The sequence below is a fragment of the Cryptomeria japonica genome, chromosome 10, assembly GCF_030272615.1.
Source record: "Cryptomeria japonica chromosome 10, Sugi_1.0, whole genome shotgun sequence".
In the NCBI taxonomy this organism is placed as follows: Eukaryota; Viridiplantae; Streptophyta; class Pinopsida; order Cupressales; family Cupressaceae; genus Cryptomeria; species Cryptomeria japonica.
Window position 1 is genome coordinate 625,868,321 of NC_081414.1, and position 16,099 is coordinate 625,884,419.

Sequence of the window (16,099 nt, forward strand, 5' to 3'; positions counted from 1 at the left end):
GTGGGTCACAAATCCCACCGTGGTTTTTCCTCTTTAAGGTATTCCAACTATAATTATGTGTGTATGATTCTCATTTATGTGATTGGATTATTGGTTGCTTTACTTCTTTCAATTTTGTATGTACCGATATACCAATTGGTGTATGCACTTTTTAATAAGGCTAAAATTGATCATTCTGGTATTACACGCATTCACCCCCCCTCTCAGTGTTATTGGATTCCAACATTTCCATCATCCCTAATTAAATTTCCTAGCACGTATCCAAATAATTAGGAGGAAGAGCCTCCCAGTTCCACATCCCATCCCTCTAAGCTCTCAAAATCCCACTTAGCTAACAAATCAACAAATTTATTCCACTCATTAGGAATATGAAAAAAATAAATATAATCCAAGGAACCACAAATATTCAGGATCTATTTAGCCACCAAGGCTAATTGTCAAGAAACCACATCCAACTGATGATTATTGAACATATCAACCACAATCTATGAATCTGACTCATAAATAACTATTTTCCATCCTAAAGAGAACCCTCTCTCAACACCATGTAAAATAGCTAGGGTCTCCATTAGATTATTATAATGTTTTCTCTTATACATGGAGAAAAAGAACACATCACTCCCATCACTACTCCTACCAATGCCACCAATTCCTACCTATCTAGGTTTACCCGTAGAAGACCCATTAGTATTAATCTTCAAAACTCCCTTACGAGGAGGGAGACATCTCCCCTCTCCATGAATCTTCTATTTAGTTTGTTGTGGTCTCTTCATGTAAGAAAAATCTATCTCATTGTCAACCAAATCAAGGTTCTTTACCATATCCAGATCATAGGATTCCACATGAGAATTCATATCACACTTTGCTGAAATAGTCTCTTGAAGTTTGCTAACAATATTTCTCCATATGAGGAAGATCCGAATTTCAAAACCTTAGAAGATTATATAATTCTTTTCTAACCATAAACTTCAGATAATAAAAGTTGGACCAAAAGCCCAAATAGATTAGAGAAAAGCAATTTTTCACAGGAGGTGTAACCAAACTTTCCCAAAACTTAAACAGAGAGGAAGCATGACCATAAGCATGGCTCCATGCTCTCCACCAATGATTGAAAATCTCCCATGCATAAGAAGAATGATAAAATATGAGAAGTACTTTCTTCATTATTTATGCAAAGAACACAAATTAACGGGGCTTGAAACACTCTCTTCCTCAAATTCTCTCAAGTGAGCCATTTATTTTTTGCAACAACATAAAGAAAAAACTACACTTAGGCTAAGAGAAAACAGTTCCAAACCTTCTTCCGGTCGGGCGCACCTACCCAACCATGCACCTTTGTTAGGATGATTGGTGAACAACTGAGAGGGGGGGGGTGGTGGGTAAATCAGTTGTTAACAGATTATAACTTTTAATTCACAATACAACCTTAAACAAATCAAGTACTAGTAAAGCACATACAGAGGCCAGTAGGAACGGATATCGGTAAAAAATACAACTTAACAATTATTTAGATAATCAATGCAAAGAAAGCATACCACATAACACCATGATTTGTGCGTGGAAAACCCGGAAAGGGAAAAAACACGATGGGAAGCCTACCCACAGTCAGATGATACTTCTGTAGAAAGTATGTGTTACAAGAGGGGCCTGCACTTGTAGGAACACACACTACCCATAGCGTACTTCTCATTACAAAAGACTCTCATTGAGTACAAAGAGGCTACAACCATCTCAAGATAAATGGACAACAATCCAATAGAGTGAACTGCTAGAAATAATTTCTACCATGCCTGGTTAGAGTCTCACTTAAGCTCAGTGTCGAAGGACTAAATCCTCTTCTAAATCCAATTCAATCACCAATGATCGACCAACTCCTCTGCTTGAATCATATTACAATATTCACACATTACATTTCTTGACCATGACCTTTCTAATAACCATGATACTTTACAAAGAGTTTCTACCTCTTAATTATACAAACCCTAAGGCCTAAACTGATTAGGATGGCCACCTAAATATATTACAGTAATATCATTACATAATTCCATTTACAATGATATGCAATGTCATCTTAAGACCAAAACAATAATAACAAATTCATAAATTATCTCCAATCATCCTGATAACATGTAGTGTACACATTAGCATGATACCAGTCCATAACCTAGATAGGTACCGGACCTATTCTAGGTCCACCACGCTAAAGAAAAGTCTGCAAGCATTTGAAGCATGATCAAAGAACATCTTCAGCATCCTAAAATCCATGAAGAAGTTGCACCAACACCAATTATGCATCATGTCATAATTCCTCAATGAAAGCTCTATCAGTACAGCCTTCAACGAGTGTTGGTAAGAGTTTACCAGAGTGTATGATAGCATCTGATTACCAAGCCAATACCAACTGATCAAAATATACACATAGAGAGTCTTTACTGATCCAATCATGTCAGAAGTGTCCAACAAATAGTCTCTTCTGTCGGTAACACTAGAACTTCTATCGGTAACCAAAACTTGTTTGTCGGTAACCAACCATAACAACTATTGTTAACATCAATGACAAAACATCAATGCAACATGTAATCAGTTCATCCATAATGCCAACAAACTCCCCCTTTGGCATTGATGGCAACACTAGATGTGAAAAACATCTAAGTACCAAGAGATGCCAAACAAGTTTCCCCCTGTGGAAGACAACCAACAATCAATAACTCTCCCCCTGTGAATGATATCTTTCTAAGGTTTGGATTGATTTTTCACATTACTATCACTCACCCTTTGACATCAATGCCATAAATCTGACAAAAATACCAAAGTAGTGATATAAACCTCTGAATCTCAAAGCTGACTACTCCCCCTGAGTAGTAGCACCACTCATTAGTGCTGGAATGAATAATGTCTTTGATAATACATGCCAAACTGATGACAAACTTCATCAATGAAGTTTCTGTCAAAGGGGCAGAAACCCCTAACTTGTCTCTCAAATACTAAAATGATTCCTTAGATAACAGTTTAGTGAATATGTCTACAGTCTGTTCTTTAGTGTTCACATAAACCAATTTGACTTCCTTTTCTTCAACCTTGTCCTCCAGAAAGTTATAATTTATTGAAATATGCTTACTCTTAGAGTGAAATACCGGATTCTTAGACATGTGAATAGCTACAGATTTATCACAGTAGATAACAACCGGTTCACTACAATTTACCCTAATATCCTTCAACATTTGTTTCATCCACAAGACTTGAGTGCAATTAGTTGTTGCTACAACATACTCAACTTCTTTAGTAGATAAAGAAATGCATGACTGTTTTTTTTTTTTATCCATGAAACCAGTTTCTTTCCAAGAAAGAAAGATCCACCAAAAGTGCTTTTCTTGTCATCTGTATCACCTGCCCAATCTGAGTCAGTATATGCACATAAAGTGAAATCATCATTTCTGGAATACCATAAACCATATTCTTTTGTTCCTTGCAAATACTAGTATATCCTCTTTACTGCACATTCATGATTTTTTTTAGGATTAATTTGATATCTTGAAACAAGCCACCAATCATAGATTTATACCTTGTCGAATTTATTGGTGTAGAAGTATCCTTGATACATAATTTCTCACTTGTAGCCATAGGAGTACATACCGGTTTGGAATTCTCCATACCAAACTTTTTCAACAATTCCCTCAGATACTTAGTTTGACAGATAAAAATGCCTTTGTCGGTTTGAGTAATCTGCAAACCTCAAAAAAATTTCATCACCAATCATGGACATTTCAAATTAATTCATGTTGTTAGCAAATTCCATGCACAGTTTATCTTCTCCTCCAAAAATGATATCATCAACAAAAACTTCAATAATCTGAATATCATTATTAGTGATCTTATAATATAGATTATTATCATAACTGCCTTTAGTAAAACCAAGCTTCAAAAGATATTTATCCAACCTTGTATACCAAGCTCTAGGATCCTATTTCAATCTACATAAAGTTTTCTTCAATCTGAAAATCATGTCTTTGTCATCTGTTAGTGAAAATTCATCAGGTTGCTCAATGTAAACTTCTTCCTCAAGCTCACCATTCAAAAATGCATATTTGACATCCATTTGATAAACCTTATAGCTCTTATAAGCAGCATAGGCAAGAAATAGTCTAACAGCTTCAATTCTAGCTACAGGTGCAAATGTCTCACCATAATCAGTTCCTTTCCATTTGAGAATATCCTTTACAAACCAATCTAGCCTTGTCCCTTATAACTTAACCATCCTCATTAAGTTTAATTCTAAAAACCCATTTAGTTCCAATAACATTCTTATTTTTAGGTCAAGAGACTAAACGCCAAGTTTTATTCTTCTCTATTTGATCTAATTCATCTTACATATCCTTTAACCAATGTTTATCTTTGCAAGCTTCAATAACAGTTGCCAGTTCAATTTGAGAAATAAGACATACCTCTTCATTTGCCAATTTTCTTCTTGTCATAACTCCCTTGCTTCTATCTCCAATAATTTGATCTTTAGAATGATTTAATCTTACATACCTTGGTGTCTTTTGAACTTCAGGTTCATTGCTCTGATCATCAATCACAATTGAATTTTCTGATTGTACCGGTGTAACTGTCTCAGCTTCCTGTACCGGTTATGGCATTGTCGGTTCAGTTATGATCATTTCTACTGTTGATACCCTATCATATGATATATAATTATTTTTGTATTGTTCATCCACTTTCACATTAGCACTTTCCACAATTTTCTGCAATCTTTTGTTATAACATCTATATGCTTTTCTTTGAATTTAATAACCAAGAAATGTCCCTTCATCACATCTAGGATCAAAATTTCCAATTGAATCATCTCTTTTGATATAGCATTTACTTCCAAAAATTCTTAAATATTTAACAGTAGGTGTATGTCCAAACCACGGTTCATAAGGGGTCATACCGGTTTCACCTTTGATGTGAACTCTGTTGAATGTTTAGATTGTCGTACTCACTACTTCTCTCCAGTAGATATGAGGAAATTTGGCTTCCATCATCATAGATCTAGTTGCATCCAAAATGATTCTGTTCTTTCTTTCAACTACTCCATTTTGCTGAATCCTAGGTGCAGATAGTTGTCTCTAGATTCCATTTGTCTCACAATAACTGTTAAATTCATGAGAAGTGAATTCTCCACCAAGATCTGATCTTAGACATTTTGTTTTGAATCTAGTTTGTGTTTCAACCTTCGCTTTAAAGATCTTGAATCTATCAAAGGCTTCAGACTTATCCCTTAGAAAAGTCACACACATCATTCTATAATAGTCATCAATTAACAACATCAAATACCTATCACCTTGAAATTTTCTAGTCCTTGATGGACTACATAAGTCAGTGTGAATCAAATCAAGTAGATCATTAGATTTATCAGGTATGCTCTTAAAAGAACTTCTAACTTGCTTACCCAATTGACATTACTTACATACCGGATTATGAGGCTTCATAATCTTAGGTATATCTCTAACTACCTTAGTTGAACTGATCTTAACAATACAATCAAAATTAGCATGACACAACCTCTTATGCCATAGCCAACTCTCATCATTATGAGCAATCAAACATGTCTTATTACCAGTGTTCAAGTGAAAGATATTACTTCCTGTCTGAATACTGGTTGCAATCTCCAAACCAATTTTGTTAATGATTTTGCATTTTCTATCTTTAAACTAAAGTTGAAAACCCTTATCAACTAATTGAACAACACTCAAAAGATTATGCCTTAAACCTTCTACATAATAGACATTATCAGTGTTATTCTTGTCATCCAAAGAAATAATACCTCTACCTTTGATCAAACATGCCTTGTCATCTCCAATTCTGACTTGACCACCATTATATTCTTGCAGGGACAAAAATTTCCCTTTATCTCTAGTCATATGATGTGAACATCCACTATCAATTACCCATTCATTCTTATCTTCAACTTTTGCTGTCAGGGCCTTTTCTTCATTCATGATAGCTAGTTCTGTTTCATCTTCCTTCAAAGCATAGAACACCCATTCCTTTCCATTTCTAGATCCACTAGAAGAGTCTTCTATCGGTTCATCTCCAGAGTCATCAGTTACTCCTTCCTCATCTTCTATGTAGTATTGTTTACTTTTCTTGAATCTATATCTATTTGGGTTAGGCTTAAAAGATTTTGTAACTCTTTCCTCAAACCTTGCATTCCTTTCAGGACATCTAGATGCAAAATGACCAATCTTATTACATGCAAAACATTTAAAAGGTTCTTTTCCTTCATACTTACTTCTAGTTGGTCCTTTAGGTTCTCTTCTAAAAAATAAGTCTTCAAGTTGCTCAAGTTCTTCATCTTCTTTCCTCATGTCTTCCAATTTTTTTGCATATAGAGCTTTCCAGTCACTTTTGTCGGTAGCTGTTGATGATGATGCATGAAAAGCAGGTTCATATTTTACAGCTCTAGAAGATCCAAATTCTTCAAGCTCAAAAGCAGATAATTTCCCAATCAGAATGTCTCTGTTAACTGAGGTGTTTGATATTGTTCTTAATTCATTCATAGCAGTTGCCTTCATCTTGTAAGCCGATGGAAGGGCTCTCAAGACTTTGGAAACTATTTCATCTTCACTTAGAAATCCTCCACAACATTGAATTTCGATAACAATCTCATTCTCTTTTCATAAACATAGCAATTCTTTCATTATCTTCCATTTTCAAGTTTTCATACCTTACTCGGTAACCATCAAGTTTAGCAATTTTTATAGTAGGAGCACCTTCATTCATATTTTGCAATTTGTCCCACATAACATTAGTCGATGATTTGTCAGTCAATCCCATAATTTGCTGATCAGTAAGTGCATACAAGAGGGCTTCTCTAGCTCTACAATCATTTTCAATCTTCTTATCCAGGTTTGCAGAAGCAAGATTGCTAGATGCCGGATCATAGGGTTTATATCCTTTCTCAGTGATCTCCCACATATCCTTGCTAAGACATCTGTGATGAGTCTCCATTCCAATTTTCCATATCCCATAATTTGTTCCATCAAGCTTAGGGATTTCTCTTCTGAAAATAGTTGATGGTGGATTAGAAGTGTTAGTTGCCATAGGATCTACCTCAAGCAGTTAAGCTTCTACAAAAGAGGACCAAGCCTCTGATACCATTTGTTAGGATAATCGGTGAGCAACTGAGAGGGAGGTGAATCAGTTGTTAACTTATATAACTTTTAATCCACAATACAACCTTAAACAAATCAAGTACCGGTAAAGCACATACAGATGCCAATAGGAATAGATACTGGTAAACAATACAACATAACAATTAACCAGATAATCAATGCAAAGCAACCATACCACATAACACCATTATTTGTACATGGAAAACCCAGAAAGGGAAAAACCACAGTGGAAAGCCTACCCACAGTCAAATGATACTTCTGCATAAAGTATGTGTTACAAGAGGGGACTGCACTTACAGGAAGGCGCACTCCCTAGAGCATACTACTCATTACAAAAGAGTCTCACTAACTACAGAGAGGCTACCACCATCTCAAGATAAATGGACAACAATCCAATAGAGTGAACACTCCCGATTAAGCTCAGTGCTGGAGGACTAAATTCTATTTTGAATCCAATTCGATCACCAATGATCAACCAACTCCTCTGCCTAAATGATATTACAATATTCACATATTACATTCCTTGACTGTGACCTTTCCAATAACCATGATACTTTACAAAGAGTTTCTACCTCTTATTTATACAAACCCTAAGACCTAAACCGATTAGGTCGGCCACCTAAAGATATTACAATAATATCATTACATAATTCCATTTACAATGATATGCTATGTCATCTTAAGACCAAAATATTAATAACAAATCCATAAGTCATCTCGAATAATCCCGGTAATGTGTAGAGTACACATTATCATGATATCAGTCCATAACCTAGATAGGTACCAGACCTATTCTGGGTCCACTATGCTAAAGAAAAGTCTTCCAGCATTTGAATCACAATCAATGACCATCTTCAACATCCTAAAATCCATGAAGAAGTTGAACCAACATAAATTATGCATCCTCTCACAATTCCTCAATGAAATCTCTACCGGTAAAGCCTTAAACCAGTGTCGGTAAGGGTTTACCAGAGTGTATGATAGCATCTGATTACCAATCCAATACCAACTAACCAAAATATACTCATAGAGCATCATTACTGATCCAATCATGATGGAAGTGTCCAACGGATAGTTTCTTCTATCGATAACACTAGAACTTCTACTGGTAACCAAAACTTGTCTGTCGGTAACCAACCATAATAGCTAGTATTGACATCAATGATAAAATGTCAATGTAACACATAATTAGTTCATCCATAATGCCAACATAGCTTATCATCCTAAGGTAGGTTACTAGAAGCAACCAAACATTTACCCTTTGGATCGGGACTCCAAGCCAAAACATCCCTACAATTAAGGGCAGTGCAAAGTCTACTAGCTAGAATCCCTGCTAGGTCTTACATAGTGACTTCCAAATGTCCCTTGAGTTTGGTGGTTTTAAAATTTGGCATCTTATTCTAACTAGCCTCACTCAAATAATTACATAGGGGTTGAAGATGAGGAAAATGAGAAATGATTGAGGGGTGGCCATCCCAAGGGTCATGCCAAAAATGAGCATTAATACCTCTATTGTGGATCCAAAAGAGACCCTCTTTGATAAGTTTTGCACCTCTTTTAAGAGTGACCTAGATCATGGATCCCTTCCCCAACAAACTACATCGAGACACATTTGTATAATTAAATCCCTTGAGATACTTTTGGGTCAGATTTTTGGCCCAATATTGATCCTGGCAATTGAACCATCTCCATTATGACTTTGCATCTAGAACATGTCCAATCATTCCCGCAAGCCATAGACCAGGGCCACCTTCCTTCTTAGGCCTACTGACTGAATCCCATCTAACCAAACTCCATTTAGAAGAAAGAAAACTCCTTGTCCAAAGAAATTGATGAGAGAGGGTATCAAATTCATCAAAAAAGCTAGAGGGGGAAACTTGCACAAAACATATGTAAATAGGGAGAGCTTGAACCACTAACTTCAAAAGATTCAACCTGCCAACATATGAAAGCCATCTACAAGTCCAATGACTAACTCTCTTACAAAACTTATCCAGAACCTCTTACCAAAAATCCCTAAGTTGAAATCACATACCAAAGGGAATCCCTAGATACACCAAATGAAGAGACCTAATTTGAAATTTAAGAATCCGAGCAATCCTGTTCTAGATAGCGCAAGGAGTATTGAAGAAAGAAATAGAAGACTTTTCTTCATCAATTTTTTTCCCCAAGGTAGCCAAAAAATTATCCAAGGTTCTCCTAAAATTAACATCTTCATTGATTTTGGCTTTGCCCATCAGAGCAGTGTCATCCACAAACTAAAGATGAGAATAAGGAGGCAAACTATTGCCCCAACTCCATCCCTAAATCATGCCCTGTCTAACCCTATCATTTATAAATGTACCAAGCCCATCAGCCATGATGATGAAAAAATAAGGAGAAAGAGGATCCCCTTGCCGAAGACCCCTAGAAGCTTGAAACAACTGAGAAGGCTCTCCATTGACTAAAACTAAAAAGGAGGTTCAAGAGGCATAGCTCATGACCCAATCCACCCATTCCCCATAAAATTCAAAAGCTAAAATAATTTTATGTAAAAAGGCCCACTTTACTTTGTCATATTCTTTTCCCATGTCCAGTTTGATAAAAATTGCTTTTCTTTAGACTCGCCATAGAGTGAATGGTTTCCACAACAATCGCAATCCCATCCAAAATTTGTCTACCCAAAATATAACTACCCTACTCATTAGAGACCAAATCTTTGAGGTACATATTGAGTCTTTCAGCAATTAGTTTAGTAATAATCTTAAAAACCACATTAGAAAGTGAAATGGGTCTGAACTGATATAATCTATTCACATTCTCTTTCTTAGGAATCAAACATATAAAATTATAACATTCATTGATCTTAACATCCACTTATTTCTATGTGAATCCTGAACAATTACTAAAAGATCACGCTTAATAATTTCCCAAAATTCTTGAAAAACAACATCTTCCACCTTCTGCAAAGAAATAGGACAAATGAGATCCATATTCATTTCATTGGAAACCAGTGAGGGAATGTAAGAAAGAATAGAGGATTCATCCTCCCTAGTAGGAAGGGAATCATCTATAAACAAGAAAGAGAAATACTAAAAAAGCTTCCTAAGATATATCACCCTAAGAGAAAGTTGAGCTCCATTTGAAGACATAAGAGAAGTAATGATATTCTCATTTCTCCTAGCTCAGACATAGTTAGGAAAGGAAGCAATATTCTTATCTTTGTCCTATAGCCAATAAATTCTAGACTTATGTTAACAGAAGATCTCCTCTCGAAGTTCCCATTCCTCCAGTTACTTAACTACCATAGACTCCTCTCTATCAAGGTCTTGGGAAAGCTCTTGATCATGAATTACATGAGTGATAGAATCAAGCTAGGATTGTGCTAGTGTTTTATTGAAGTGAAGATATCTGAAACATTGTCTACTCCATCTCTTAAGCTTATACTTCACATATTGCAGACTTTTGACAAAAGTATACATAGTTGTGTCATAAGAACTTGCTTCCCTTCATACCACCAATTAGTCATTAAATCTTAGATAGAAAGATCTCACAACCACATAAGTTGAAACTTAAAGGAGGGGATGTTTGATATTTTAGGAGGAAGTATGGAGATTTTAATCTAATCCAAGATCTATGAACTAGTGTGCCATATAGATCACTCAGCCAGAAGCAAGAGACAAGAAATCTATCAAGTCTCTTAGAAATTTCTCTCACTCCCCTTCTCTTATTATTCCAAGTGTAGATACCATTATTTGGCTTCACATCAATTATATTTAGGAACTATATATTATCATTAAGGAGAATTGTCGAAGGATCTAGCCTAGCCAGACCCCCTATTTTCTCTTCCAAGCTACAAACTGCATTGAAGTCTCTAACAATAACCCAAGGGAGAAAGGGTACTAGAGAACAAACAAATCAAATATGAAGCCATAGCTATGATTTTCCCAAGATATCAGTGGGACCATAAATATTAGTGAGAAGATAAGTTTCACCTGATTCCAAATTAGTGGAAACCATGGAGTGAGAGGATTGACTTGAAATCCACCATTGACGGATAACCTTTCTAGGATCCTAGAAGAGAGCCATTCTACCTGAACTATCATGGGCACCAATGCATTGTAGATCACCACGATACCAAATACTAGAAGCTCTATTTACCATATTTTCTACAGTTAACTTAGTTTTCTTGAAAAAGAAAATATTAGGAAAATGAGAAGCAATCAAATCTCAAACAACCTTTTGTCTATGAGTGCAATTCTAACCCTTTACATTCCATGATAAAACAATCAGTTATGGGGATGGGAGAAGTGGGAATCAATGGGTATCATAAACCCCAAATCAACCAATGTAACCCCAATGATCATGACTTCTCTTGATATGTCTTTTATCCATGACTACAAGATTTCTCCAAAGGTCATTTCCTTAGGTAATTTTGTTGTAGGCCTAAAGTAGGAGAATCTTTGTTGCTCTTCATCGATTTCAAGGCCACTTTAGCTAAAGATGAAGCTAAAACCATCATAATTGCATCATCTTGCAAGACCTGAGTCTCATTTAAATATTTGGCATCCAGAACCTAAGGATGAAAATTTGTAACCATCTACCCATCTTGTTGGTCCCCATTAGATAAACATTGATCTCCCTCTCTATGTCTTCCTCTAATACCACACCTTGCAACTTAGCACCAGATAATAATTGAACTAGAATACCTTCGTCTTGGACTAAATCATCCAAAACATCAAACTTGTTAAATATTCCATTATTTTGTCTATCCATTCATGTTCTCTTTTGTCCCCTAGCCTTATTGTTAGGATTTACAAGAATAAATCCTTATAACCTAGCCCTTCAGAAAAGGGGCCTTCCCCAAATCCTCCCTAGGGGAAGAGTGAGAAGGACCAAAATCTACCGAGGGGAATGACTTATTTCTAGAACATGTTCACTGCAAATGACCATACTCACAAAAAATTCTATAGATGAAGTGGAGAACTCTCATAATCCAGTTGTTGAATCCAAGGCGAAGATCCTAAATAAATCTCCATAGAGTTTGGTAATGGGAAGCTTATTTAAATTAACTTCCACACAAATTCATGCATAAGAAATTACCTTTCGATCTCGAGTTTGTGAAGCCACACCCATAGGTTTTCCAAGAAGTAGCGAGATTAAGTGAAAAATGTCATCCCTCCAAAACCCCTATGGAAGATCTGGTTGTTGAATCCACATAGATACCCTCGACAGGAGCTCCTCAATAAAATTGAATGCAACATGCCAAGGTTTGATAAAAAGCCCCACTTGATTAAAAAAATAAGGACCCCCTTCAAAAGTCCTATTTCTATCCATAACACAAGAGAAAATCACTAGAAAATAATTATTGGTTGCCAACATAATCTCCATGTCTCCTCCCAAATTCCAAATTTGGCATGTCTAGGATTCCAAGACTGGTAAGGAAAGTCAAAGACACATAAATTTCCATATGAAGACATGATTACAACAATATGAAAGATTGTCTGAGACTTCTTCAAGTTGAATAAGTGGAACAGGGTGCTCTAGATACCTCTCTGACAAACGTTCACTTTCTTGATATGAAGAGCCCCTTTTGACGAGAAAACCCCATCCCTAGTTTGATACATGCTTAAATGTGCCTTGGCACTGTCATGCAAAGAAGAAGACAGATCAACCATCTCCAAATCACTAAAGATCTCCTGGTTTGAGGATACACCCAAAGTCTCCATTAAAAAAACAAATAGAAGAAAAACCCCAAGGGAAACACATAGACCAAATCCACTCCCAACTCTCCAATCTACGAAGATTTCACTGCTAGAAGCATAAAAACTTGAACAAGGGGACAAAACAGGACCAAGCTTAGAAAGAAAAGTAAGCAGCCCCAAAAGACCCATGCCCCAATGCAGTAATACAAGGAGAAGAGCATGCATAAGCAACAAAAAACAATGCCACGCACCCACAGATCCACAACCACCAACCGGTTACACCCCGAGAACAGACAACGAACACCCCCCCTCGCTTCAAACCTCCAATAGCCACAAAAACAATGGTGGCTAGGGTTTCCCCTTGTGTGCCCTGCACATCCCACCCCCCATTCTTTGTTCCATTTTTTCAATCTGATTATAATATTTATTTTAATATAATTTTAACAATTATAAAATTCTCCAATATATTATTATATTCTAATTTTATAGTTATTAATTAACGCTAATGTTATTAACAATTTATTATCTTAGTAAAAGTATTTAATTTAATTTTAAGGTTTATTTTCTAGCAATTATATCCATAGTATGGTATTAATACTACAATAATTATTAATAATTTCATTTCTTTTTACATTAAATTTTCAATTTTCCAATTTCTTCCATTTAGATTTTAGTTTATGTTTATAATTTATCTCTTCATTTCACCATCTTATGACAAATTCTTGATTATTATTTGAATGCTCGCAAAAAAAATTCTTATGGAAACATTATAATTTATTTATATAAATTGTGGAAATATTATGTTGATAATTTTTTAGAAATTTTAAACTTATTTAAGTATGTGAAAAATTTATAAATAAATATTTATCAAGATTTTAGTAAACAATCCATAGCATTAGTTTAGCAAAGATAAAAAGATATAAATATTATGTTTTTGATTAATTTTGTTATCTTTTGGATAATTTGGTCTTTGGATGTTGGCAATTGATTTGGTTGAAATGTAGTTTAGAAAAGATAGAAATATATAAGAGTTCATAAGATTGATTCAATTTTTGCCGAGTCTTGTATTTGGTTATCTCTTACTAACTTGTTGTTTTGTCTTTGTAACAACCTTTTCTTTTGAAATTTTTTAATTTTTAATATATAAGGAATTAGAGGCTCTTCCTTAACTTATATTAATAAAAGCAATCCTTGACATGAATTATCAACATCTAGATCATCTACTTCAATGATTTAAAAGTTTCATGCTTTAAATGATGTAGGTTTTTATAAAGTTAAGGGTGATGCATCTCACTAACATTGTATGTAAGATTTTTTCTTTCATCTTTATATTAAGAATTGAAACTTTTAACACTTATATTGTTAATCTTAAAAATTGAAATTTTAACAATTATAGTATTAACATTTAGAATTGAGGTTTCTTTTGCATTTCCTTTCATCTATCCTAGGATATGCATGTTGACATGCTTTAGTTTAGAATAGGAATTTTAGGGTCCTCTATGATATCAAACCATTACATCACCTTTAGATAAGTGCCAAGAACAAAAGGACGTCAGCCTACAATTCCACGACTTTATATACAACAAAGTCTGATTCCAAATTTAATATTTTAATAAATTAAAGATTTCCAGCAATAATTCGTGAGGATACACCTCACCGTTTTTCATTACTTTTGTTGCAACCTTTGATTTTTAATTTATTCTTCTTCACATGCATGCTATTGACTGATAAGCTTCTCCCCATTACACTCGTCTAAGTAAATTTTAGACAAAATCCATTCTCTTCTTGCAGAGTTCGATACCAATGTGGAAACAAGTTGAGCTATTCAAGACGTATAAGGCGCGCCTGGAAAATATTGTAGGAGTGCAAACTTCATCCAGCATGATTGGGAAATCAATCTTTCTGGTATTCGCAGGATCCAACGATTTCATAGAGAATTACTTGTTTCTTCCCAATAGGAGAACTCAATTTACTGTCCAACAGTACCAGGATTTTATACTCAAGATCTGCAGCAATTTCATCGAGGTAAAACCAATTCCATTTTCAATGAACATATTTTCCCATAACACAATTTTAAAACCCTCTAATTCCATTAAACAGGAGATCTACAAGCTCGGTGTGCGTAAACTGGGCATGGCTGGGCTCTCCCCACTAGGATGCGCTCCCGCTGAGAAAACATTATACGGACAATCATTACTGAAAGGATGTATTGAAGAAATCAACGATATTTCAATTTCTTACAACCAGAAATTTGAGGAACTGCTCAAAGGATTGGAAGTTCGTCTTCCAGGTATTAGAGTGGAGTACATGGGCATCTATGACAAGCTTTTAGACACCGTGAAAAATCCTTCGTTATACGGTAAGATATGCAAAAGCGAAACATATTTATTTTGGTATCGTAACAGTTGAAATCGTTTAATACTTAGTATATTAATTATGGGCTGTGCGCTGCAGGACTGGAGATAACAGATAGGGGTTGCTGTGGAACAGGAGTAATCGAGTCTGGGCCCACTTGCAATGCTGGAACTCCAATCACTTGTAGAAATACATCATCCAGCCTTTTCTGGGATGCTGTTCATCCTACGCAAGCTGTATATCAGATAGTTGCTGACCTAATCCTGCGCCAATATATACCGAAACTACTATAATTAACAACCCTAAAAATATCAGCTAAAATGGAATAAATCTATATCCAGCAGTAAGGACAATTAGCTGCGAAGATCAGGTGTGGCTTATTCATCCATGTATTTATAGAAAGATGGTGAAGACCAAGAACAAAAATGGGGAATATGAATGCTCATTTTAGAAGTGACCGTGTCCACATTTGGGTCCTGCAAATTTAAATAAAGTTCAAATAGCCCCGGTTTCGTGTTATTTGTGATTTTTGAAAGTTATGTTTTTTGTTGTTGTTGTTGTTGTTGTTGTTCAAATGGTTATTATTTAATTTCTATTTTGGGGTGAAATAATTAATGTGGTGGATCGTAAGTGAATTTTGATATAAATGATTTTTAAAATTTGTTGGATTTTTTTTTTTTTTTTCATTAATTTTTTTATTTTTATTTTTTATAGTTCATAATAGAATACAAATCCCAAGATTAAGGATAGATTAAAAATTTATGTAGAATTAATTTAAAACTAAATTGTTGTAATCTTACTCTAGTGCATCTTTAATTTTTATGTGAGTGGTTTCTAATAGAAGAGAAATTATATGATTAAGTATAATTTGGATCAAAATTTTGTATCAAACATATGTATAAA

At 35.0% G+C, this 16,099-nt stretch overlaps 1 protein-coding gene across 1 annotated transcript in view; it reads left to right on the top strand.

Annotated features, from left to right (window-relative positions):
* Nucleotides 1–15,715, top strand: part of LOC131036167 (GDSL esterase/lipase At2g42990) — a 35,163-nt gene extending 19,448 nt beyond the window's left edge. Inside the window, exons 3-5 of the mRNA XM_057967987.1 lie at nt 14,633–14,866; nt 14,942–15,200; nt 15,296–15,715. Of these exons, the coding sequence (XP_057823970.1) occupies nt 14,633–14,866; nt 14,942–15,200; nt 15,296–15,489 (687 nt within the window). The 3' untranslated portion in view covers nt 15,490–15,715. The remainder of the gene's footprint in view (nt 1–14,632; nt 14,867–14,941; nt 15,201–15,295) is intronic.
* The last annotated feature ends 384 nt before the right edge of the window (nt 15,716–16,099 follow it).